Below are 27,825 nucleotides of genomic sequence, written 5' to 3'. Positions count from 1 at the left end.
CTGAATATATGGATTTGTTAAAAAGTAAATGTAAAGGAATTAATAAAGGTTTAAAAACATAGGAGGTAATCCATCTGGGCCACAGCCTTTAGATGAGTTGAGTTTTGAGAGATATATTCAACGGTACGGCGTGATACATTAATAGTACTAATTAAGGACTGACTATCATGCTTGTTTAAAGTATCAGTATAGGGTTGATTCTCAACATCTACTTCAAAAACTGATTTAAAGAAGTTACTAAATAGATTAGAGATGGAAGAACCGTCGGAGCCAACAGTATTATCATGAAACATGGTGTCAGGTATGTTATTACTTTCTTTGATTACCTTTTACCTTTCTTTGATTTTATAAATGACCAAAATTTCTGAGAACTGTGATAAATATACATTGTTAAGAATATTAGTGTATTATTAACAAAGGAGTATTTAATGTCACGGAGCACACGCCGTCAGTTGAAGAAAAAACATAAATTGACACTTCTGCATCGCCGTCTGCTGTCAAAGCACACATTTTTTCACAATTTTTATTACTCCATATTATTTTCTGTATTCTTCGCTATTCAAGATTTAAATGAAATATTATTTAAATACATATAAGTTTGTAACGTCAAAGAGTTTTACTTCTACGTACAAATTAGCGCAATCATCATCAAAATATATCAAGGCACATGTATGGATCATTGACGCCATAGTCAAATACATCAAGCTATATCCATACATTGACACCATAGTCTTACTACATATTACATAATTTCTCTACTGAACAGATTTTCATATGGTCTTCTCCAATGGATAGAGTGATTCATGGGGAAGGTTTAGGTGTATAATTAATTTAGGTTTTATTGTACGTTCTTATGAAATCGATAAATGCCGGTTGTTTTAGAATATCAGCAATGTTTGCATTTTATGGATCTTGTTTTATTTCTCAGTAAACTAACTACACACTGCCAGTACACATATCTATTTACGTTAAGCTAAATTGCAACGGAAATCGGTCATTAGTTTTTTTTATTATTAAACAATATTAATTGTAAATAACTTCTGCAAGAAACGTTGTTTCCGAATAAATAATATTGTATACATTTTACGATTTAGAACAGTATTTTTAAATAATATAATAAACGCCTTATAAATATTAATAATAAAAAATACTTTTTATGATTTGATTCAATAATACTTTTGCAAATATTACACGCTTTATCAAAATTATTAACATATTAATTTAAAACGACTTCTGCTAATAAAAAATTCTCTGCTATTACACGATGTTTCTATAAATGATTTTATTTATTAGATTGGATCTGATTGTTACATCCAATTAACGATATTACGTGTATTATTAAAATAAGTATGAAATGACTTTTTATAATTTAGCTTAACCAGCTTTCTTAGGCCTAACTCCTGCTCGTTTCTAAGCTTCGAAAATCAATAAATAAAAAATATATCAAAGTTTTCGAAAGTTTTGGTTAAAATGAATTTAGACATTTAAAAAAATTTATTTTAAAGTTTAAAGGGGGATTACATAAATTGCATTGGCTTGGAGTAGTCTACTGCTGAGATGCGTCCTCTCTACTCACTTTCTACGTTTTTTATTACTCACATTTTATATTAGAAACGAATTGCTTAAATATAAAACCAGGCGTAAGGCAAATAGAAGTCAGTAATAATTAATTGTAATGTTATCGTAAATAGATTTTGTAATTGAAAATAAGTCTACAATATATATAAAAAATAAATTATATAATGCTTTATATGATATCCGTTTTTGATACAGATAAATCACGGAAAGTTCCTACTTTCGTACGTAAAATCTAATCTTTATTTTCGAAAGAACTTTAGACGCCACTAATGCTGAATCTAATTAGTCTCAGTTGAGCAAATACTATTATTTTCTTATAATTTGTGAAATATTATAGTAAATCAAATCTAAGTTAATTTGGCGAAAACACGTTAAACGTTAAAAAACGAGAAAAAATTATAAGAAACATGATCATTATTCTCCTTGAAATTCTCTTTTATAATAAATAGTAAAAAAACAAAATGTGTACAATTTACTTCTCTAATGTATAAAATCTATGTATCTTTAAATGGGAAGAATTAAATTATAGATACATTTAGATGTTAGTTATAATATTTTGGCACTAATATTAATAGTCGTTAAGTACGCTGTGTTCGGCATTGTGCATTGGTAAACTTCGAGTTTCCTTATCATACAAATGTTTTACGGTAATCGGTCTAGTTATTCATCTATTTTCTTATAGAAAAAGGATGATTTGTAATCTGGGCTTTAGCTTCCTTTGAGAAGTAAATTAATATAGTGAAAAATATTAAAAACGCTTGCAAAATACTTGTAATTTTGTATGAGTATCATTTTGGCGATTTATAGTTTTTCCTTTCCCCTGACGATATTACATATTATTAGAAAAAAAAGTATACTAATAACGCATTGAAATATGCCAAATAAATTTTAGAATGTAAGTTAATTGTTAAAAATATTATATTTGTCTTTGGTGACAGGTAGCGATAGAATCAAGCGTAACTTTAATAAATTTGCAATGGGTCATATGCACTCATATGTGTTGATAATGATGATCGTTAAGAGGACATCATATATAGAAAATCCAAATACGACACGACACCACCTCTACAATAAACTCACCCGAGTGGACACACCTGGTCGTTGAAGCCGGAAAACAATCCTGGCTTGCGGCAGGCTATTAATTGATTGATATACTCTACGCATATCGCCTAGCAGTTTAAGCGTCATCAAGCGGCGTACAAGAGTTTTCCTTAACGCAGTGTTGAGTTTTGTAAATTAAAATAGTTGATTTCTATAAAGCCTAATTAACATAGCTATACGATTTTAATAAAATATACTAAGTTCTTGACGTGATATCTCGGGCAGCCAATCTTAATGATGACAAATTCAAATTCTGCCAAGACTTCAGTTTGAAAAATATGTATACAGTACAGTACAGTACAGTAACAACCTGCACTGCAGTACAGTAACAACCTGTTAATGTTGGGACATTAACAGGTTGTTACTGTACAGCAGTGAGCTGCTGGGCTAAGGCCTCATCTCCCTTTTGAGGGGAAGGTTTGCAGCTTATTCCACCACGCTGCTCCAATGCGGGTTGGTAGAATACACACGTGGCATAATTTCAATTAAATTAGACACATGCAGGTTTCCTCGCCATGTTCTCCTTCACCGTCAAGCACGAGTGAATTATAAACACAAATTAAGCACATGAAAATTGAGTGGTGCTTGCCCGGGCTTGAACCCACGATTATCGGTTAAGATTCACGCGTTCTAACCACTAGGTCATCTCGGCTTTAATTTTTTTTTAATGTGTGTATTTACTATGAATTGTAAAATAGTTATGATGCTTTTAATTTAAAGTTTGATTTATATAGATAGTTCAGTCCACGAAGACGCGTCATACTAAATTTTGCGGGGGTAAGTGCGGGGTGTGGTAAATTGTCGAGTCTCGACCACGGTTCAAGCAAGGCCTACGAGCCTTTTATTCTTGAGTCAACGAGAATGTTGTTCTACTTAAATTACAAACCTTATTTTTTAAATTTCCAGAAAAAAGAATATCAGAATAGTGTGAAGATAGAATCTTCAAACATAAAATGTGCAATTTTGGTGTATAATACGCCTATTATATTTATAGCAAAGGGGTGGAAAATGTCTCGGAATTTAGATTTAAATTAACTTGGTTAGTGTCATGACAATATTGTACAGAATTATTGGGATTTGGGAAAGTAAAAATATAGATATTGTTTTAATAAATAATTTAATGTTTCAGACTAGTTCACTGTATTTTATTTAGTAATAAAAGTAAGCGTATCCAGTTTAGAAAGGCCACCTGTTTCCAGTCCTCAATCCGAAGAGTCCATTTCTGAAAAAAATATACAATTCTACATTAAAATATACTGGTACTGGTACAACTTTATATGAATATACAATGGTCCTACCATTAATTTTAAAAAATAGTTAACTAAAATAATTAGAATAAGAACTGAGAATTAAAAAAATCCTAATGATATTACTGTTTTTGATACTTTACAATTGAAAAAAGAATAAAGTATTTCAAATATATATTTTTTATAATATATGTCCGCGAAACGGCCAATGTGCTGGTAAGTGGTCACCTCTGCCTATAGTCATTGACGCTGTAATATTTACCGGTAAGGCAATGCACCACTAACCTTGGCAACTAAGATGGTATATTCCTTGTGCCTGTAATTACACTGACTTACTTCTATATACCAGGAAATACAGTTTATGACTACATGAATTAATTTGACATTAGAATGTAATGTTACAGCGGTAGTATAAATTAAGTAATACCTAATATATATGTATATAATTAGTATTTGTAGGTAGTATCGAATCAGTGTTATAATCCATTTTATTTGGAAAGTATATGAAGCTATAGTCTCCGTTGAGACTATTTTTCCGTGATCCGCATTGTGTAAAGAATGGCTTAAAGGACTGATGACACTAATTTCCATTACATGGTCAGTTACTATTTTACTATTCCATAAAAAATACTTACCCTCTTTTTCCCAAGTCACGATTACCCATACGAAGCTGATTACCACTGCAGTTGTTATTTTGGGCTTGATTCAGATTAGAGCATTGCCTTCCAATAAAGTTGTTAAACCTTATACTGGCAGCGAAAAGTTGATTGGCACGGCCGTGGGAGCAGGTGCTTATTGAACAACCAGGTTGAGGGTTTCTGCCACCGTTGGGGTAGAAATCAGCGTTGGAGATAGGGTCGAATATACCCAGAAGACCACCATCAGTGTGGATTGATTCGACGTATACACCAGAATTACGATTAAGTGCATTGGAGTTACCACCCCATTGTGGGCCAGCTGGATCTAAGCCTGAAATTGTAAAAGTTTAATATATTCAATAATTTATATATATTTCACAAAGGATGAAATCGTTCGATAAGGGTTTAATTGTAACATTTTTGTTCATGAACTCAAATCGAAACGTTTTCTCAATAAAGGATTTTACAAATACTTTCAAAACATTGTTACAAAATTATTATGTTAACCTACCAATAGTATAATGCACATTTCGATAATATGTTAATTTACTATTGATAAATATGTATTCCATTGAGAAATCCCATAAAAACAAAAAGAGAAGATGATGATTATTATTATGCAACATATATAATACGAGCACTTATACGTTTGAATAATATATCTGGTTTAAATAAAAACACCTCTAACGCTCAAGAACTTGGTATGCATTTGAGTTAATTGTACCTGTGACACGGGCAGCGCGACCTCCGATAGTGCGACCAGCATTGCCAACAATATGGGCGCCCAAACTGAAGCCTACCAAGTGTAGTTGATTCCAGTTGCCACCAGCGTTATTGAAGAGCCATGCTATGAAATTTCCAAGATGACGACCAACATCGGGCACACCGCGGACTGCTGTTGTATATAAGCCGTTAGCGAGACGGTTCCAGTCCACAACGATCACATTTACGTCTTGAACCGCGAGGAAAGCGGACGTGATCAACGGGTTCATTTCACTGTTGCCATTGTTGTTCCATCCGTGGACAATAACTTTGGTGGGTCTGTTAGCTCGGTAGTTCGAGTTACGGACGGAATTAATGTTTCCATTCACCAAGATCTGACGACTGGTTGGGTTATTTCTGTAAAAAGTATAACAGATGTGAATAATATTAGGATTAATAATACTTTTTTTGGTATTTACTCGTTTGTTCAAATCGATGAATGAAATATATTCCAACAGATTGTAAAACCACATTTGCTTAGAAAATTTAAATTAAAACATATATAAATAAAACTGACCTGGTAAAGAGCCAATACTGGTTGTTGGCTCCATTTCTCGTGTTCAATAGCTCTACTTCATTCGCTGGGGCCTGAAGATCTACTAGCTGAGGAACACCTTCGCCATTTGGCATCCAGATGTAACGGCTCACTCCTTCGACATAGTGGCTGTTGTCTCCTGGCACCAAAGGAATGGCGCTTCCAGCACACACTATTGAAACACATGATGTTATTATTTTATATTTTTAATATAGCAGTTCATTTTTTTTTAAATTTTCGATTTCGAACTGTTGTACTTATGTTTGAACTCATATTTACTCAATATTACATACTTGAAGAATTAAACTGTAAATGTAAAAAATGGTAACAATTACGACAATCCTTATAATACAAATTAAAAAAGTAATAAATTAATAAAAAAGTAGAACAAAACATTATCATTGTAAGTTAAGCAGCAATACACAGCAGTCGGCAGCTTTACTATTTGGGGGTAGAATAAATAAAAAGTAGGGTTCTATCCATAGGACAATTAAAAAATATTACAATAAAATTTTACTCACATGTTACCGAAGCGAGAAGAATCGTTAAGAGCTTCATGACTTGTGGTCTCATACGTAGTTACGTTTGTCAGTATTTATTGTATTTGTTATCATCAAATGTTAATTATCGTTAATTAAATCTGATATATTTCGCCAAGAATAGAGTCACGTAAATGAAAAAGTCAATTTGTTTATAATATAAAAAAAAAATATATATATATAAATATATATATAAATATATATGTATATATATATATATATATATATATATATATATATATTATGAGTAGAAATTTTGTTTCATATAATTTTTAGATCACATCTATACAAATTAACAAAAATTGAAGTATCTGTGTGTGATTTCAAAATAACTACCTTTTCTAAAGTTAATATGACAATTTGATAGTTACCAAAATCAAAACAAGCATTTTTTGTCTGTCTATTGGTCCGGGGTAATCTTTAAAATGGCTAAAAATCACAAATTCAAAATACCGAGTTATTATAAGAAGTATATTAAGGTACCGTATAGTCTTTATTTCATCAAAATCTGTTGAGTTTATCGAAAGTTATAAGAATTAAAGTCCAGGTACGTATTGTTGTTGTTATAGTTTATATGTTGGTCATTAGCCCATAGATGTGGTGTCCTAAAAACCTCAATTTCTGAATCGCGGTGTTCAGATTCTCTCGAGTAGAGTGTTACCTTCTGCCATATATATTCATTCGAGTTTCGTTCAAATTTGCGTTGTCGTTGTTCTATCATCATTTCGTCTGATTGTTTTGAGTTTTTTCATTAATTTCATTATTAAATCAAACAATTAATCAACAGCTAATCGTCGTCCACTGCTGAACATGGCCTGTCTCCTTTCTCCCAAAGTGCGCCAAAGCTCCCGGTTCTAATGCGCATCTACCATGTAGGAGGGTTTGCACATACTCGCCACGCTGGGCAGGCGAGTTGGCGAGCGCAGTAGGGGATTAAGATGTTAACGGGTGGGATGCTGCTCTCCATTCTCCCTTTCCCCGTTCCTTAGTCTCCTCTTACGACATCCACGGGATGAGATTGAGGGAGTACTATTCTAGGCCGGCACTCCACAGCTTAATTTCATTATTAGATTGATAATATTAAATACTTTGTAGCTTTAGGTTGCAATTGTAATTTTGTTCTACTAGTCTTAATTTTTTAAGTTAATATTATTATTTTGAATTTTATAGATCATTACTTTTTTCTTTTAAGGTTACCCTGCAAGAGCTTAATAAAGTTTGCATTAAATTGTTTATTTTTATCCTTATTTATATTTTAATTTGATTATAAAGGTTGTATTTTTTCTATTACTTGCTCAGCTTTACTCATCTTGAACCCATATCAACTAGTAGGAATCGTATGAGACGAACAAGGGAATTTTACTAACCACTTCATCGTAACTGGCGAAACTCACGCTTATTATCATTATAAATAAGGATCATGATAGCATTTTCATACTGATAAGTTGCAAATTTACCGACCATTTCGACGTTAGAAAAAAGGAAAATATTTTGAGGATTGCAATTTTAAATATTGGAACTATGAGTAGAAGATATACTGCGGTGGTCCTTAAAAATATATTTGTGAATGAGATAATGATATGAAAAATGATAAACGTGTTATTATTTGATAAAAAAGGCGAAAGATTAGAATTATCAAAACAATTTTTAACGTCACTCATTTTTAGTAATTATGTTAGCACATCAATTCTTTCTCATTTTTAGTAATTATGTTATCATATCAATTACATATTTACGACAGGCGAAATTATTATTTAAGTATTATTATTAATTAAGTATTCTTTTTAGATTTATTATCAAAAAAATCACCACAATGGATTCATGTTTCTGATAAGAGCATTTTGATTACTATTTATACAGTTTGTATAAAACTCATTATGCTGTTTAGAGAACTTTGTAAAATACTGAATCTATACGGTACTTAACTGTTTTTTACATACAATTTCGCAGTTCGCAGTATATCCATATACATATAATAAATCTGTAACTGATCTCTGTCTGTATATATATGAGTAAAACTACGTATTACCGGGGGCCTTTATCAACGCAATAGAACCCAAAACAATGATTGTTAGAATTTACACTGTATACATACATTTTCGCAGTTCGCAGTACATTAAAATCTATCTAAAATATAAAAATCTCGTGTCACGTGTTTGTGGTCGAACTCCTTCGAAGCGATTCGACAAACTTTTATGAATTTTATTATGTATATTTGGGAGCTATGAGAATAGATCGTAAAGTATATTTCATACCGCTAGCTGATAAGGGTGTCCCTCCCTATCCAAATTTTTTTCCTATTTTTTAGACATTTTTTTTATTTGTACTTTAAATTGTGTTGAAATTTTGCTAAATATTTAACGACTTATTTAATTGATAAGAAATATAAACGTGTTTTATGATATTGAAAAGGTTGGTGAAATACTAAAAGATTAAATACATTATCGGTATACCGTTTTTATCAGTAAATACAACAATTTGGTCTATTTGTGTGTGTGTGTTACAGTGAAAACTGCCAGCAAGACGCATGGAGGCCCATTTGGCCGTCGAACTAATAAAGCATCAAGCATGCGTAATAATAGAGCAGAATGAACAAACGAACAAATCCAACAAAATAACGAAAATGTGCGTGTGAGTATGTCACCAATGAATGGTTTGCTCATCGGCACGTATCTTGTAGCAAGGCTGTTCTTGAAGTCCATTCGCATACGAAAAAATATTGCAAAAGACTTCGTTCCTCTCCGGGTCTCTTCTTCCCCAACCGTACATTGTTTTTTTGTTATCGTTTTAATTTACAAGGGACAAGCAATTATAACAATATTTAATTTATAGTAGACTGTTTTGATTGTTTGAAACTTTTGAAGACATTTTTGATGTTTAATTTATTTTTAAAGGGTTTAAATTACCATGACAATATTCAAAATAAAATCCTTTAGAATATCATTATACTGAATCAAATTTAATTATTTAATGCAATAAGTAGTATTAATTCCATTTGAATTCGGTTAGCAGCGTTACCTTTGATCAGACTATGTTTGTTTATATAGTTAGTGTGAAATAAATCACCTCGAGTTGTGTAAAATATTAAATTATATTTCAAATTTTTTTTAGTAGTAACTCAATTGGTCTGCTTTATTAAAAACCGTTAGTTGCTGATAATGCGAAGGCAGTTTTGATTGAAAGGCAATTAAAAGACGTGGTTGCCTCACTGGAATTATAAAAGGATTAATTTGAATTAAATCTTAGGAGTAATGGCAAAATTAAATTTAGGAATGATGGCCAGTGACGCGACAGCAAAATAGCCAGCCCAAAGATTATGTTCCATTCGTATGTACTATGTTTGTCTCATATTCTACCACCAAACAGCAATATTTAATATTGTTGAATTCCGGCTTAAAGGGCGATGGAGCCAGTGTAATTACAGGCATAAGGGAAAATTTAGTTCCCAAGGTTGGTGGCGCATTTGCGATGTAAGGAATGGTTAATATTTTATAGTGCCAATGTATATGGGTGGGGGTGACCATTTACCAATATTATAAAGAAAACAAATAACGGACCACCTTTTTCAAAAGTTTTGTCTCATAATGTCGGCCAAATGTACGATGAGCCACCACTCTCACACAAAATCCTTAGACATAACCTAAGAAAACAATAATAAATAAACGCATGATAAAATTCGCAGGGTGGTGCTTTATGCATATATGTATAAAGACAATCAATAAATCGCAAGGCCAAACGATGATCGCACTCAATCGCTCTTTGAAATTAATTAACTACTTTAGGATAAATATATATTACTTTTTTCATTTTACATTTAACTTTTAATCAAACAATGAATATGTCCATTACATTGATGATATACATTAAATTGAGAAAATGAATGGTTGGTGTTTTTTTGTTTTTATTGGCGGTTAACGTCTACAGCGCTCCTTTCCTTTTTCTGTCATAGATCCCATCCCTACACACTTACAGGCAAGTACTGGCAGAACAACGTTTGTCGGGTCAGCTAGTATATATATATGTAGCAATTCATTCCAACCACAAGAGGAGTACGGACAAAATCCAACTTTGACATCGAATTGACGCGATATCATTATCATTGGTCGATATCTTAACCTATAATATACACTATGTATTCACGAGAAATTTTTAATGTCGCGAAGTTGTAATCGGAATTTTGGAAGTTAAATTAAGGTGGTTATAATAAGTCTGTAGTAGTGGAATAGTGTTGTTTTATAAATAAAGGTAAATTAATCAATAACTGTTTATAGTAATTAATGTGTAATAATTATTATATTGTGCTATAATTTAACATCTCATCACCATGGTTTGAAGGGATCGCGGATTTAACTTGTTATATCTCTTTTTGTGCGGAATAAGGTTTAAGAAATAATTAGATAACAGTGTTAAGCCCAAAGTGCTACACAGCATAAACAATCGACTTTTATATTCGAATTATAAAGTTACTTATTTATTAATATAATTTGAATTTGGAAATTCGAGTAATTATTTCTAAATACACATTTCCGCTAATCAACGGTTATACTCCCTGGTTGGTTATAAATAATCTATTGATAAATTAGATATAGATAATATTGTATCGTAATATTATTATATAATATAATTCAAATAATATTCGTTATTCGAATGTGCTTAGGAAAAATAAATGAAATAGTGAACTTTATGTTTTATTTATTATAAATATAATATGCAATGCCTCGTTGGTTTAGTGACTAGACGTTAGGCCACAGATAGAGGTCCTGGGTTAAATTCCAAGGTCGAGCAATAAAAGGGTTTTTCTGTCGAAAATATTCAGTAGTAGCCCGGAGTCTGGAAGTTGGAAGTGTGTACACCACCGTGCCTCGGAAAGCACGCAGGCCGTTGATCCTGCGCCTGAACTCTTTCTGGTCGTGTCGGATTGCCGTCCCATCGAATTATAAGAACTAGGGAATAGAGAGTGCAACTGTGTTTGCGCACACACTTGTGCACTATAATATATCTTGCGCAGTTGGCCAATCTCTCTTAAGATTGATCACCGTGACCGAGATTGACCGAGGACATTATTATTATTATATAATATTGGGTCAGATGTCAACTTGTGTTTTTGGTTGGTTAACTGTATGAGACTTATAAAGTGAGAATAGCTGCTCCACGCAGCTTCACCTGCCTTAAACGTTGCTGGTCTGCCCCTTTGGTTATGTTATAATATGGATATAAAATCTTAATAAATGTTATTCTTATTACTATCGTCTTATCCGACTGGTACATCCTGAGATTAGCTGAGGTTATCGCAGTCATACAAACAAAAACCTATTCAGCTGTATATAATAGCATGGAAGAGATTATGTTATATATCAGTTCTGTCAGTGTGGTGATAATTATAATAATTAATGTGTTTTTGATAAATATGTCAAATTGAGATTTTAAATTGATTTAAAGATAATGTATTAAAGATAAATAGACAAGATTGATAATAGAAATATTTTATAAAAAATCAAATCATAAACACAATCAATTTCTTATTATATTATTATATTTTAATAATAATAATAATATTTTATTTATTTCTACACAAAAAGTTTACAAATTAACATATAACATTTAAATATTAGCTAAATAATAATAAAAATAATAATATGAAACAAATATGATGTCCATGCTTATGTGAGCGTGAGTACGTGTGTGCGCACGCGTGTATGAGTGTGTGTGTGTGCATTTAATTTAATTTTAAGGGTGTAAATAAACTATTTATATTTGTGTCAGTTAGTTCCAAAAGGTACTTAAAGATGAATTGCTTTAGTTGTCTGTTTCCTTCCATTGTGTATTTCCTAAGGTTGAGCTTAGCGTGTAATATGTTATTAATTCTAGGAGCCAGATTATTGTAGGATCTTTGGGCAAATCTTGTCCTAAAAAAGGGAACAAGACATTTATTTAGTCTTTTATAAGTAATCTCAGTTATTAAACCTTAACTCTATGGAATCTGCATGTTATTTGGTATATGAATAGCTTACGTACATTCAAAGCTTGACGAGCCGGTTGGCGTGGTTGGTAGATACTTGCCTTTTCACGCCAAAGGTTGTGGGTTCGATTCCCACTCAGGACAGACATTTATGTGCGTGAACATGTCTGTTTGTCCTGAGTCTGGGTATAATTTTCTATATAATTATGTATTTACAAAAGAAAAGTAGTATATGTAGTATATAAGTTGTCTGGTTCCCATAGCACAAGCTTTGTACAAGCTTAATTTGGGATCAGATCCCATCAGATCAATGAATGTCCCAAGATATTATTATTATTATTATAAAACTTGAGTTGTAACATACAATAATGTGGTTGAGTGGCAAATTGGAAGTGCTGTAAGTACCTTTTATTACGGCTCTATGAGCTCTTTCTAGCTTGGTTAAGTGCACTTGTGCAACACTTCCCCAAGTACATATTCAATCACTTATTAGTGATTCTCCCAGTGTTTTGTATGTTCTAATTTTTTTTTCAGCCTTTTGCCGTCCACTGCTGGACGAAAGCCTCCCCCATAGAACGCCAACCATCCTGATCTTGGGCAGTCCGCATCCATCCCGAACCTGCCACCTTTTTTAAATCGTCGGCCCATCTTGTCACAGGGCGTCCTACACTACGTTTGCCTAAGCGTGGTCTCCACTCTAACTCGTGTCAGCTCCATCGGCCATCAATACGTCTGGAGACATGATCAGCCCACTTCCACTTCAGCGAGCTAATTCTACGCGCGATGTCGGTGACTTTAGTTCTCTGGCGAATGTCCTCATTTCGTATTCTAGCTGCTAGAGAAACTCCAAGCATCGCACGTTCCATTGCTCGCTGAGCGACCCTAAATTTGTGGACCAGTCCCGTAGGACTGTTCCACAAATTTAGGTACCGAAACGTGGACACTTACCGTAGTAAGTGTCCACGTTTCGGACGTCTTAAGCGATTGTGGGATCGACGATTCAAAAATATGACGTAACCTCCCGAATGCCGCCCAGCCCAAACGTATTCTTCTTTTAGCTTCCTTCTCAAACTTGTGCCGGCCAAGTTATATAGTTTGGCCCAAGTAGATATATTCCTGACAACTTCAAGTGGAGAGCCATTTACGACGACTGGTCTCGGTCGGTTTGCCATAATTTTGGTCTTTTCAATGTTCATCCCGAGATCTACTTGTCTTGAAGAATCGCTCAGGCTGTTTAGCATCTCTTCCAAATCCTGCAGTCTCCGCCATGATGACAATGTCGTCGGCAAATCGCAGATGTGTAATGTGTTGGCCATTTATATTAATGTTCTAATAAGTAAGGAAAAATTAGCCACTGTGCGTAAGTTTTTGAAAACAAAAATTAGTTTTCTAATACGACTAGAGATAAGAGAAATATGAGAATCCAATTTTAGGCCTCTGCCTCGAATCTCGCGGGCAGCGGGGCGGCGGCGGCGGCGGCGCGGGAGCGGCAGGATCTTACGCGTATAATCAAATGGACCGGCCCTCGAATACAGCGGTGCAGGAGCGGCGCGGGGGCGGGCAACGAGCGGTGCACTCCAGTCAAGCGGTGACCGCCCGCGTTGCGCGTCTGCATTGTAGGTTTAGTGTTGTACATTTTTTTTGTGACGTATCAAAATGTCTTCGGACGTGCAAGAGCTAATTATTTCGGCAATCTTTGAGAGGACACCCATATGGAACAGCAAAGATGTGAACCATAAAAATAGAAGAATAATTAACCAATTATTAGTCGTAGAATTTGTCGGGATTTTGTCTCTGTTCTTCATAATTTCGATAAAACTCGCCATTTATTTTCCTTGCCCTATAGTAGGGATCCACTTCTTCTTTTGCCCACAATAAATCGAGCGTTAGGAATAAATTTGAATCAAAAAGATGTCGCCGTTTTTCAGACATTTCGTTCGCGAATAAAAACAAATATCTCGACAACACAACCACGAACACAACACTACACCGCTATAGTGCCGCGCGATCTGCCCGCTAGTTTGGAGAACAGGTATGCGTTGCCCGCCCCGCTGCCGCGCCGCCGCCGCCGCCGCCCCGCTGCCCGCAAAATTCGAGGCAGAGGCCTTAAAGGTTCATCAATCATGATACTAAGACACTTGATGGTTTTAACGCGGCTTAAAGAGGAGCAGTTGCAATTAGGTGGAGTGTCAGAATGATAATTACAAGGAAGTGTGTGTATTTAAGGTAAATGAAGTGCTTGGGCTACCAAGATCGTTTATTGAAAAACATATAATAACAGTTTTATTTATATATATTTATAGGTATAATAACGAATTTTCTAGCATGCAGTAACCTTGGATAAGCCTTTTTCAGCAATTTTTTTGACATCTTCCCAAGATGATCCATGAAAGATTAGGACGGTGTCGTCAGCAAACATCATTAATTTGCTATTATTTAAGGGGATTTTACAGAGATCATTAATACATGTTAGAAATAGCGTTGGGCCCAAGGTATTACCCTGAGGAATGCCGTAATTACAGGACATAGAATCACTCGTTATTCTATTCACCCTAATAATCTGACTACGTTTTTTAGATAATATTTGAATCAAGTATTTGTTAGTGCCACTCCACGGATGTTTAATACTCTAGATAAGCTTGTGCATGTACAATGGGGGCGTGATACGTTGTCGATTCTATTACATGGATATTTATGAGTGTACAACTTCGAGTCTTTTGGTACTGATGCCTTAGTTTTACTGAAACAGATATACTTCGTCTTCAATCAATCAACAGCCAATCGTTGTCCACTGCTGAACATAGGCCTCTCCCAAGGTGCGCCAAAGCTCCCTGTCCTCCGCCTTCCGCATCCAGTTGGTGCCCACCACCTTCTTAAGGTCGTCGGTCCACCTGGCTGGAGGGCGCCATACGCTGCGCTTGCCGATTCGCGGTCTCCACTCTAGGACTCGTCTGCTCCAACGGCCATCGGTTCTACGACGTACGTGACCAGCCCACTGCTACTTCAGCCTGCTAATTTTGCAAGCTATGTCGGTGACTCCGGTTCTTTTCCGATAATCTCATTTCTGATCTTATCCTTCAAAGATACTCCGAGCATAGCTCGCTCCATAGCACGCTGCTTCGTCTTACTGGTATTAAGTGTTAATAGGTTGTCTTCCAGCCAAGAAATAATAGCGGAAAGTCCATTTTCTGCCAGGTGGTGCAGATAATAACAACAGTGCAATACTTGGGTATAATTATAGATGAAACACTTAGTTGGAATAAATACATAGCATCAGTTTCCAAAAGAATAAGAAAATTAATATACATTTTTAAAATGTTCAGGCATATTGCGGATATTCCCCTCTTAATAAGAACGTATAAAGCTCTAGCAGAATGTATACTTACGTATTGTATTTGTTCATAGGGTGCCGCTGCCAAAACTCATATGTTAATGGCTGAGCGTGCCCAGCGAGCACTACTTAAAGTAATTATGTATTTACCATTCCGATTTTTAACAAAAAAGGTTTATGAAAAGGCGGATGTTTTTTTTTTTTTTTTATAGAAAAGGAAGGCGGACGAGCATATGGGCCACCTGATGGTAAGTGGTCACCAACGCTCTTAGACATTGGCATTGTAAGAAATGTCAACCATCGCTTACATATCCAATGCGCCACCAACCTTGGGAACTAAGATTTTATGTCCCTTGTGCCTGTAATTACACTGGCTCACTCACCCTTCAAACCGGAACACAACAATATCAAGTATTGCTGTTTTGCGGTAGAATATCTGATGAGTGGGTGGTACCTACCCAGACGAGCTTGCACAAAACCCTACCACCAGTAAGAAAACTTTTTGTACACTTATGTATACAAAAATACCATAAAACAGTTGTCCCACTCCTACCCACAACTGATTTCAGTAGAAGAGATCGATTTCTTTACAATAATGTTAAAAGTAAATTTGCACAGCAACAATATAACAGTCTCGCACCTAGACTTTATAAAAAATTAAATCAATTTTCAAGAATAAAGGACATTAATAACTATCAATTAAAAGTCAAAACTAAAACATGGCTAAAACAACTTAATTATGAAGACATTGAGAAACTATAAACTACCTCATAAATGAACATCCATATCACACGCTCAATTATAGCACACACACACACACGCACATTTACACACTCTCGCACACACGGTTTGGATTAACTTACAATAATTAGTAATAAGAACCTTTGTAATACTTTCTAATAATTGAATAGGAAGGAACTGACTTCTAACGCACGGGTAACACCAGTTCAGGAGTCAGGGCTACTTTTTATAATATGTATGTATTGGATAACAATAAAGTATTATTATTATTATTATTATTATTTCTATTTAACTTTTAAAGTTTCTCTTCTTTCGAAGGGTTTAATCCTAAAACGCGGGCTGCAGCCAAGCGTTAAGGAGTGTTGCTTATATTAAAAACGTTGATGATAAAGTGCATACGTTTTCCTGTTAGTGTGTTAAGGGATGTTTTAAGATTTGTGGCGTTTTGTTGTATCTGAGTTTGGATTACTTGCAATTCTGTTCTAACTTCATCGTAAATCTGATCAATGGTTTCTTGTGATAATAATTTCTTTTGTATAATAGCTCTACGTTGGTCACCAATTCTCTGTCTGCTTACTTCCATATGTGAAGAAAGATATGAATTTGTGTCTGATTCTAAATTTGTAAGATATAGGTAGGTACGTAGGATGAACTTATTCATTTCCATACTCCATTTTTTACGTTTTTTTTACGCCACTGGTGGTGGGCACAGGTTCACTGACAAAATTTGTCTCCTGTGCAACATCCGCCAGTTGAGCACCGGTTGATGATGAATTTGGTGAAGATGCATACAAAATTGGTGATGAAGAGGGTATTGATGGGAATAAAGATTTGGAGGATGAATTAGAAGTCTGCGTGGACTCTTCTTCTAACGATGGCTCGTTCGCCTGTATATATTTTTTAGTTTTAGACCTAGTTATCATATTATTCCCACGAGTAGCTAGGGACATAAAAGTCAATCACAGCAGAGCCCTGCATTCACTGTGATAAGGGTAAATTAAATTAGAGGTCCCCTTGTCTCTAAAGTTCGCATACTAACGACTAAGCACCCCCTTAGCCATGGAGCCCTCGGCGTACGCTGTTCCACCTTGGCTTGGGTTGTATCTCTCTTGGTCTGTCTTCTCATCTTAGGCCAATCCAACATGAGTAGCTCGTAACGTAAAGATACGTCGGTGGGGTTATTATTATTATTATTTAATGTTACGTTAGTTTTTATATAAATCAAAATTCACTAGTATAATATTTGTATGTACAAAATAAAAATGCCTGAATGAAATTATTAGCAAATAAAGTTTTTAATGTTTAACAGGAGTTGAGCGAGTGAAAGTAAATTTTGAAATATTTAAATATCATCGCATCACTCCCTGACGGAGTATGCTTCAGAGGCATTCCCTGGCGGTGGTTGTCGGCGGAGACCTCTCCTTGCCGCAGCATCATCAATGCGACGTTTGGAAGCGAAGGGTGCTGGTCGGAAATGGTCACCTTCTATGAAAGTGTGATGTCACACATGGAGGCCGCGCAGCGAGAGCGGGAAGAGGATGCCGCTACAGATTCGCTCCACCGAAGAAGACCGGGGAGAAGAAAGAGGCGCTATGCGCACTTCCTCAACCCATCGCAATAGGCGCCGCCGGGACTAGGTTCCTAGAGAATGGAGGCCCATATAGGTCGGCAGGCCTACAGAGCCTAACAGAGAGGTAACACGCGCAAGCAGACACCAGCGAGCCCCATATACCCCCCCACTATACCCGTGGGGAAAACGCGTAACGAGTTTTTCCTGCGAAAAAAAGGTTAGTATCTTATTAAAATAAACTGACTGAAAAAAACTATTACGGATTGAAAAAAATTGTTTTGTTTTTGATACTATATATTCATGTTTGTATGGAAGTCCGTGATTTTGAAGTATGAACATAGACAGTTTTTAGTACTTTTTATAGTTTTGACATATTTCAACAGGTAGTAGAGTAGGTTGATTGATAATATTCATACTTAAGTATTTGTTTTCGGAGCACTAGAACTATATTATTGAAAAAAAGGGAACTCGATAACATTTATACCTTAAAATTTCGATACTGAGTTTATAATTGTAATTCAGGAAAAGAAGATTTATCCTTATCTTTATCAGTTTTATCGTTTTTAAAAAACATAGATCTTAAGCCGATTCTTTAACCTATTTCAGGTATTTAGTTTACGTAAATAACAAGATCATACAAAAATTTATTTATTTCCATAGTCCGTGACTATGGAAATAAATTAATTTATTATGCTTATGTATAAATTATTTAATGATTATTAATTGAAAGCATTGTAAGAATATTGTAGAGAGCGCAAATTTAAAATAAACGCGAATGCTAATAATTGTTTGAATGTGGAAGGCAGTATATCTGCAGGCACAAGGAACATAACATCTTAGTTCCCAAGGCTGGTAGTGCATCGGCTATGTATGATGATAGTTAATATTTCGTACAGTGAATTACTCTATAGTATCAACTTACCATTATGGTTAAAAAAAATCTTTCTTTTTAATAGAAAATGTATATACCCAGATGTGGGAGTTGTGACATTTACCGGGACGTCATGGTAGTATGCGCAAGGGATCCCGTAAAGACTCCCGAAGTGAGGATACTGCTGGTTTTTTAGTGGATATTCCGGTGCACTGAAAGTTCTTGGCACCGGTGAGTCCAACATACCACTTCACTTCTCTTAAAAGCGTTCTTTCAGAGAAAAATAAAGTAGTGATAAATGCCGATTCTTTCTGTTGACATTGTTGTTAAGTATCAATAAAAATTTAAAGTTTTCATAATTATCCAAAGAATGATCAAAGGAGTGGTCTATCTAAACAAATATTATTTCAATAAATAATGATTATTATTTTGTTATAAGTAAGTCGAATAGTTAATATCTGACAGTTTTACAGTCGTTGATATTTATCAACGTGTTGGATTACAATTTCTTAAAAACATATAAGTAGTTAGATAAATTGAATGTATAAAAACCAAGCGCAATTGGTTATTACGATTTTTCTGGAAACAAAATGTCCGTTATCAAGTGCATTGTAGTGCTATGTGTTGCTATTGCAGGTGAGAAATAATAGAAAATAGAAAACGATGGTGAACGTTTTAATTTATTCGGGTTACATGAAATAAAACGACTTAAATTATATTAAAAGATTTTTTTAAATCTTTCTTATAGAAAGCAATAATATAATTCATTTATCTATTTAAAGAATAAAAATAAAGTCGCTTTTCGCATCTGTTTGTTGGTTGACTATTTCTAAATCTCCACGATTTTAGTGTCTGTGAGAGATGTTTATAATCTTCTATATAATTCATTATATTATTTTAATAATAACACAGAATGTTTTATGTTTTAATCGAGTCCTAGCACTCTTTAAATGTCAATCTAATTATACAATCGTTGTAAAATTTCGAATATTATATAATAAAATTTAATAATATTTCTCTAGAATAAATGAAAATGTTGTATATGTATTACGCAGATATTAAGATATAAGTGATATTCCTAAAAACCTAAACCTTATTATAAATCTAATTCTTATTAATATGGAAGCAAAAATATTAAATATTATAAGTTATTATTATTAGTTATCGTAAGATATATATATATTGTCCTGAGTCTGGGTGTAATTATCTATATAAGTATGTTTACTAATAGTAAGTATATTTACTAAAGAAAAGTAGTATATCAGTTGTCTGGTATATAGTACAATAGTACAAGATCTGCTTAGTTTGGGATCAGATGGCCGTGTGTGAATGTTGTCCCAGAATATTATATTATTATATCTACGCCCCACATGCTTCTTCACAACTCGTATGAAAAGCGTTGTATTATACTAACTAATATTATAAATGCAAAAGTGAGTTTGTCTTTTTGTTATAACTTCACGTCGTTAATGTTCAACCGATCATCATAAAATTTTGCATACAGGTTGTCAGATACAGAAAAGAAAATGGCTTACCTGACACTTCGACTTCTTAAAACCATAACATATTCTTTGTCTTTATTTACCATACCACACCAAATTTCATCAAAATCGGTTTAGTGGTTTAGCTGTGAAAGCGGAACAGACAGACAGAGTTACTTTCATATTTATATTATTAATATAGATCACCTTATTGTAATTGGTAGATTTGTTTTCGTTTAACTTTATTCTCCAAACATCAATACTTTGTATTGTTACATTCCGGTTTGAAGCAAGTTTGACGTGACGGCGTGAGAATCGGATTGTATTTCTTTCAATGCAAATATCAGATTAGATTACTTATTTCAAGCCCGTCTTAATGTTATAATTAAAAAAAATACATGTGGTTTCAAATCTGTTTCAATTTGTACTTTAATTGATGGAGTCTGAACCGAATTTGCTATCGAATATATCCTTCTTTTCTGCTTTAACGGTGATTTCAAAATAAACAACATATTTACTAATATTTGTATGAATATAACATCTATAAACGCGAATCATTATCATCGGTACATAACGTGATTAAGATATTTGTATTGATAACATTTTTCAGTAACCTATCAGTTTTATAATCCAATTTATATAATGTTATCATTAACATTTAGGGTACTGTGTATGTATAACGGTATAACGGAGTTTTATATACTCGACTTAGATTAATAAATCCGTTAATTTACCGAAAATAATATATTTATACGAGACGGTCAACTTTTCTTATCATTATAATTATGCATGCATTATATTTATTTTATATAGTATATAAGGATTTACATAAACGTGGTTATCGTAATGCTATTGGTTTAGTTGACATTTTCTACAATCATCGTCATATTTCTTCATTACGAATTACTCCGTCCATTGGTGAAAACCGTATGAAAATGTTTGGTATTTTTTGAGTTTATCGCTCTTAGACAAATAGATGGAGCAAGAGGCTTTGTTTTATAATATGTAGTGATGATTATATTTTGTAACAAGTTTAATCTGTAATTTTAATTTATCTCGTGCTCAAAGAAATTCTGTATCTCTATAATAGATAATATAAACGAGCCTTTGACGTTACATTGTAATATTTTTATCATCACTACAATATAAACGAATAATAAAAGAAATGCCTTATGATATTTAAGTATTACACTACTGGGTATATAATCCCCGAGGCATTAATATACAAGGTCGATGCGAGTTTTATAATCGATTCTGACATGAAAATATCAAATATTTTAAGATATATCGATAACAAATTACGTCCTTATTATAAATTATCGAGTTCCTACGATGTTAATAATGATAACGGTACGTTTTCGATCGGATATCGATTTTGTTCCCTTTCCTTCATTTATTCCCTGTTAAATTATAAGTAGAAGCCAATTATACTAATTTATTAACGTAATGGTAACGAACCGATTATATTCCGAACTAACTTTGCAATGAACCGCAACTGGATTGTTGTATTAGTAGAATTGGACTTCAGATACTTATTTACTTGTTTTGTCATTCTAATTGTATATGTTAACGTTAATAGAATTGTCTGTTTGTTTGAATGCGATAAAGTTATAAGCTGCAGAATGGTTCTTCATACGGTTTTCACCAATTATCGGAGTGATTCTTGAGGAAGGTTTAGTTTTATAATTCTTTAAGTTTTGTGTAAGTTGGCTGAAATCTGTTGTAAAGTCATACAACAGGGAGTTTTACTGGCGTGCGTAACGTAAACCAAAAGATTTATAATATTATAACGATACAAACGTTTTATGTAGAGCCTTATTTTGGAAATGGCTATTTATTTACAGGGCTGATAAATATTAAAAAATACTGTTATAGAGAAAGAAAAACTTGATAAAATAAACCTTTTCATTTTCAGCAACAAATGGCTTCGCCCTCGGCCCCACGCAGATCGTCTTCCATTTATACACGAGGTTTGTATCAAACGAGTAATTTTTGGAACAAAAATATGAACAACGAGTACTAAAAAAAGTTTGGAATATTCCCTGAATAGACTTTAATTTTAGTCAATATTACTATTTTATATTTATAACTGCAAGGAAACAAATTGTTTTAATTTTATTTATTTATTTCGAACAATTAATATGTATCACAAACAATATATACGATAGTAAATACAACAGTATTAAAATGTATCAGCGACTGGACTTGCTATGGAAGCGTATACTTAAGCCGGGAAGAGGGAATTTAAACAGTAAAGGCGATTATCATTGTTCATGCCAGCAATTTACATTTTATGTTGCATATCAATATGCATTACAATGTATGGGAAATATAAAATATTATTTAGGAATTACACTAAAAAATACGACAGACGCTTAGTCTAAGGGTTTTGTAATGTATGTTTAAAATTCTTACGAAAAAAATAAGAAAGTTATTTTTTTTTATATAGAATAGGAAGGTGGATGAGCATATGGGCCACCTGATGGTAAGTGGTCACCAAACGCCCTTAGACATTGGCATTGTAAGAAATGTTATATATGCTTATAGCCATTGCGCCACCAACCTTGGGAACTAAGATTTTATGTCCCTTGTGCCTGTAATTACACTGGCTCACTCACCCTTCAAACCGGAACACAACAATATCAAGTATTGCTGTTTTGCGGTAGAATATCTGATGAGTGGGTGGTACCTACCCAGACGAGCTTGCACAAAGCCCTACCACCAGTAAATTAAATTAATTGTTTTTTAGTATTATAAGCAGTTATTTAATTAATACAGTAAATGGTATGACAAAAAAAATCCTATATTAATTATACTATTATTATGTTATTATTTTTTTTACACCGTAGAGTAAGTCTAGTGTCTAATTTATAAATCTTTATCAGGATCCCAAGAGTCTAGGTTCGTGTCCCGGGTCAGGCCATTAAAAGTCAATGTATTTTAAGCAGTACAGAGTTTGCAAGTTGGCCGTATCGGATGAGACTTTATCTCTTCATAAATAGTAGTTGAATCAATCGGTAGTCTAAACCAATCGAAGAAGGGGTAAAGAAAAACAAACCTTGGATTTACGTATTACATGCGAATTGCTAATAGCTCTGCTTTGTATATCTTGATTAATATATTTTATTTATACTTCACTATTTCACTACTTATAAAAATCTACTTTAATTTTAATTTCAAAGTTTCGATAACAACTTCGCCGATATTCAAGACGTGATTTTTCGCGCATCTATAGTGAAAATCATAGATAATCTCCAACGATAGCGTCAATTCAATATCAATTGTTTAATTGTCGTAACTCCTTTTGTGGTTCGAATGGGCTAAACTAATAAAGTTGTTACCTCATCCCTTTCCCTTATGTGACTTATTGGTGGGACTTGGTTTTATACCATTTTTGTTTTTATTATAGGTCGAACCCTGAACTGAGTCAGCCTCTGTTGCCTTCTGAGGCATCCATCATGAATTCTTCATTTCAACGCTCGAAGCGCACCATCATCACAATTCACAATCATAGACAATCCGTTGGTGGAAACTTTAACGCTTTTGTAATTCCGGGTATGTATCTATTATAATAGAGTACGAATATTATGGAATTGTAAATTTTTTTTTCTATAAATTATTGATTTATTTTTATCTGAATTAGGTGAAGAAATATCTGTTTCAGTTATCACTTATTTTTGCTATGAATCAGACATTTTTAGGACATATCTCATGATCGGTATAAAAAACGAGTAAATTACCTGCTGCTACTGTACACGACTGTCTCGACTGTTTAGAAGCTAGCTTATAAAAGTGAAGTTCCAAAGGTCCTGGGTTCAAAATCTACTTCGAACCTATGAAATGTCCGCTTGGAATCTGGAAGTTAGCAATGTTTGAACTCGCTTGCGTCATTATTACATATAATAATTTGTTGCTTCATACCTAAATAAAATCATACCTAAACTAAAAGTCAACTGGGTTGCCAGTAATAAACAAGATATTAATTTCTTAATAATTTGAAGGGACTTATAAATGTTGTAGTTTTTTAATTACAATGTAGTCACTGTATGGAATAGCTCTGCCCCCTACGACTCGGGTCTTAGTAGTTTAGGATTATAAAGATTTTTATTATCACTATTATTATTAGTACTCAAGTCGTATCGTCGAATCACAAATTTTAACTTGAATATGCATTATTTCATTTTAATTAATGGTTATTATTTTTATAAATAAAATGAATCTATTAATTTTCAATAGATTAGAATTGTAATGAAATGTTTACAAAATTTGAAAGAAATTGCTTTTATGGCACTTTAATGAGCAGTAAAAGTCAGCAATCAAAGTAACTGTAAAGTAGCGGCTAAACCGTCGAACAAACAGATTTAGCTATGACTTTTTCTTTGGAATGTCAATTTCTTTATTATGTGAATGAATATTCTTGTTACAGTTATCGTCAGGTTATTTAGTATTTCCATTAAAAAATAAATAATAAAAGGTAGTTAACTAACAAGTCCAAATTGAAGTGCATATTATATAGTATAAATAAATAAATGAAATATGGTGCAATTAATGAATGAAAATAAAATGAATATCTTCGATTTCTTTAAAGCTCACCTTGGTGCTGAGGACGTAAATGTGATCGCCGTTGACTGGAGCCCCGGAGCGTCCTCGTACACCTTTGCACTCAGCAATGTCCCACAGGTTGGAAATGTCATCGCCCAATTTGTAAACATTCTCACAAACTTCGGATACAGCACTGAAAACATTCGTATAGTTGGTGTCGGTCTAGGAGCTCATGCTGCTGGTATTGCAGCTAGAAGAATCCAAGGAACCATCCCTCATGTTGTCGGTAATCATCTTTTAAATAAACGTATACATTATATTAAAAAAGCAATAAGACATTCATCATATGGTCATTCAAAATGACGAAATATGGTGAATAGGTTTCTATTATTCTGGTTTTTTGGATCATAGTTTGTAATACCAACAAATATTTAAGTGTTTCTACTAATGCTTTTTTTTTGTAAAATATTAAAACAACGAAGACAAAGAAACTAAACAGCTGACAAGCTGCACTTCTCTACTTCTTCCTTTAGACCATTTATAAAATAATGATGACCTGGAAGATAAATGAAAACAGAACTTGAACTATTTAATTATTTATTTATAATTAAGTTGATTTTGTAAATACTGTGAACTAAGACCGAAATATACTTATAAATAAAAGCATATTAGAGTATGTAATATAAAAAAAATTAACACATGTATAAAACATGTTATAACTGGTATGCACCACAATTTTCCCTTAGCCATAAATTGAATTTCAGGAGAAATATAAAAATATAAACACTCAGACGTAACCTAATTTAATGTTACAGCTCTTGACCCCTCTTTAATCGGCTGGACTCATCATCCTGATATCCTGAATAAGAATGACGCTAATATTGTTGAAGTAATCCACACAACATCTGGTGTTTATGGCTACGATAAGCCACTCGGTGATATTGATTTCTATCCTAACGGGGGTACCGTCCAAACTGGTTGTGGAACTGATACTACATGTTCCCACACCTACGCATACGTTTTTTATGCTGAATCGATAACTGCTGAAGCTGCTAATGGGAACAAGTTCGTCGGAACTGCTTGCGAATCATTGGAAGAAGCCTCGACATTACGTTGCACTGGCGAAAAGAATGCTATATTCGGTGGAACCAATACTAAGACTAGGTGAGTTGTAAAGTATATGGATATAGCAGATTTCTTTTTTGTTGATAGAGTAGTTGAGTTGTAAATAGTCGCGTTATATTTTGTATAGTTGTAGTCTGTAAAATAATATCTTATTATCTGTGTATTTAAATATTTGTTTTTGTTTCAGTGGTAGCGGCATTTATTTGTTCCTGACCAACATTCAGCCACCCTTCGCTAGGGGTTGAAGTGGAGATTTTTTAAGAATAATGTTATGTTTTATGTTATAATAAACGTATTTATTTTTAATTATTTATTTAAACGATTCCTATATATTAAAGAAAAAAACACAATATAATATTTTAATAAATAATGGTCTCCTAAGAATATGACAATTAAAGAGATCTGTAAGACAAAAGTAACAGAATTTAAATGTACAGGAATGTAGGTGCTGATATAATAACCCTGATTTTAATTTTTATATAGCTTTTATCACGATATATTTTCTAACCAATGAGATGTAATATATGCAATTGCTAATCGACCGATTAGGTGGTAGGGCTTTGTGTAAATTGTGTGTGTGTGGACCTGGGTCGTTATTACACATTCACCAGATATTCTACGCTAAGCAGCACTACTAAGAATTATCTTGAAGGGTCAGTTCCCAAGGTTTTACATGCGTTCATTTCAATTTCTCATAATATTTCTAAAATTGCTTATTCGAATTGCAATATGTGCAATGCAATGTTTATTTACATATATGTAAATAAACACATTACATTTTACATATATGTAAATAAACATTGCATTAACATTTAAAATTAAAATGATATTTATTTTTATAAAGATTAATTATTTGTCACTATGATACTAAAAAGCCGAGATGGCCCAGTGGTAAGAACGCGTGAATCTTAACCGATGATCGTGGGTTCAAACCCGGGCAAGCACCTCTGAATTTTCATGTGCTTAATTTATGATTATAATTCATCTCGTGCTTTACGGTGAAGGAAAACATCGTGAGGAAACCTGCATGTGTCTAATTTCACTGAAATACTGCCACATGTGAATTCTACCAACCCGCATTGGAGCAGCGTGGTGGAATAAGCTCCAAACCTTCTCCTCAAAAAGAGGAGAGGAGGCCTTTAGCCCAGCAGTGGGACATTCACAGGCTGTTACGGTACGGTTACGGATGATACTAAATTGTAGTGTAGGTATTTTTGCTCTTTTTTTAAACATTAAAATGTTTAATGTGTTTGTTTTTACAAGTTACGAGATTTACGAGTCCTTCATTAAAAGTATTTTTTGTATCTGTTATAGGTTCGACTGTATCGATTCAAAGGCGTTTAAACCGACCATAACTCTCTCTCCGACTACTTCAGCATATTAAGCTTTATCTCAAAATATATGCAATCTATTAATATACTATAGAGCTTATGTTTGACCTAAAACTATAAACTAAAGTAATATGAAAACTTCATATAAAGTTTTTTCTGTGAAACCGAAAAAAAGCAGAAAATTCAACTCTATATAATGTTAGCATAAAGTATGATAAGTATTATTATTTCAGTCATCATATCATCAGTGTTGTATTATTTGTATGTTCTACATTATTTTGAACTTTCTCTTGATTAAGTTTAAAAATATATATTTTTTTATTTACTTGCCGGGGTTTAATAACAATGTATAATATGTTTACAGAAAGTTATTGCACACCTTAAAAGATATGTAATAAAAAAACAAACAGCTCCATTTTTTAAAGCGCTTTATTGACTGGACATAAAAGATTTTTAGTTAAATTCAAGGGCAAT

At 33.4% G+C, this 27,825-nt stretch overlaps 2 protein-coding genes across 2 annotated transcripts; one reads left to right on the top strand and one right to left on the bottom strand.

Moving 5' to 3' along the window:
• Positions 1 to 3,855: 3,855 nt before the first annotated feature.
• On the bottom strand, positions 3,856 to 6,419 carry LOC126768146 (pancreatic triacylglycerol lipase-like). Its single transcript, XM_050486084.1, has 5 exons — positions 6,383 to 6,419; positions 5,844 to 6,033; positions 5,289 to 5,683; positions 4,562 to 4,895; positions 3,856 to 3,901 (listed from the first exon to the last, which is right to left on the bottom strand). Exons 1-5 carry the CDS (start codon positions 6,417 to 6,419, stop codon positions 3,856 to 3,858), a joined length of 1,002 nt encoding a protein of 333 aa, XP_050342041.1.
• Positions 6,420 to 19,462: 13,043 nt separating this feature from the next.
• LOC126769842 (pancreatic triacylglycerol lipase-like) lies at positions 19,463 to 26,272 on the top strand. Its single transcript, XM_050488746.1, has 6 exons — positions 19,463 to 19,508; positions 22,269 to 22,323; positions 23,763 to 23,908; positions 24,942 to 25,181; positions 25,711 to 26,059; positions 26,208 to 26,272. Exons 1-6 carry the CDS (start codon positions 19,463 to 19,465, stop codon positions 26,263 to 26,265), a joined length of 894 nt encoding a protein of 297 aa, XP_050344703.1. The 3' UTR covers positions 26,266 to 26,272.
• Positions 26,273 to 27,825: the final 1,553 nt, after the last annotated feature.

Source organism: Nymphalis io, chromosome 1 (assembly GCF_905147045.1).
Source record: "Nymphalis io chromosome 1, ilAglIoxx1.1, whole genome shotgun sequence".
In the NCBI taxonomy this organism is placed as follows: Eukaryota; Metazoa; Arthropoda; class Insecta; order Lepidoptera; family Nymphalidae; genus Nymphalis; species Nymphalis io.
Note: the sequence above shows the minus strand (reverse complement) of the source record. Positions and strands in the feature narration are given on the sequence as shown.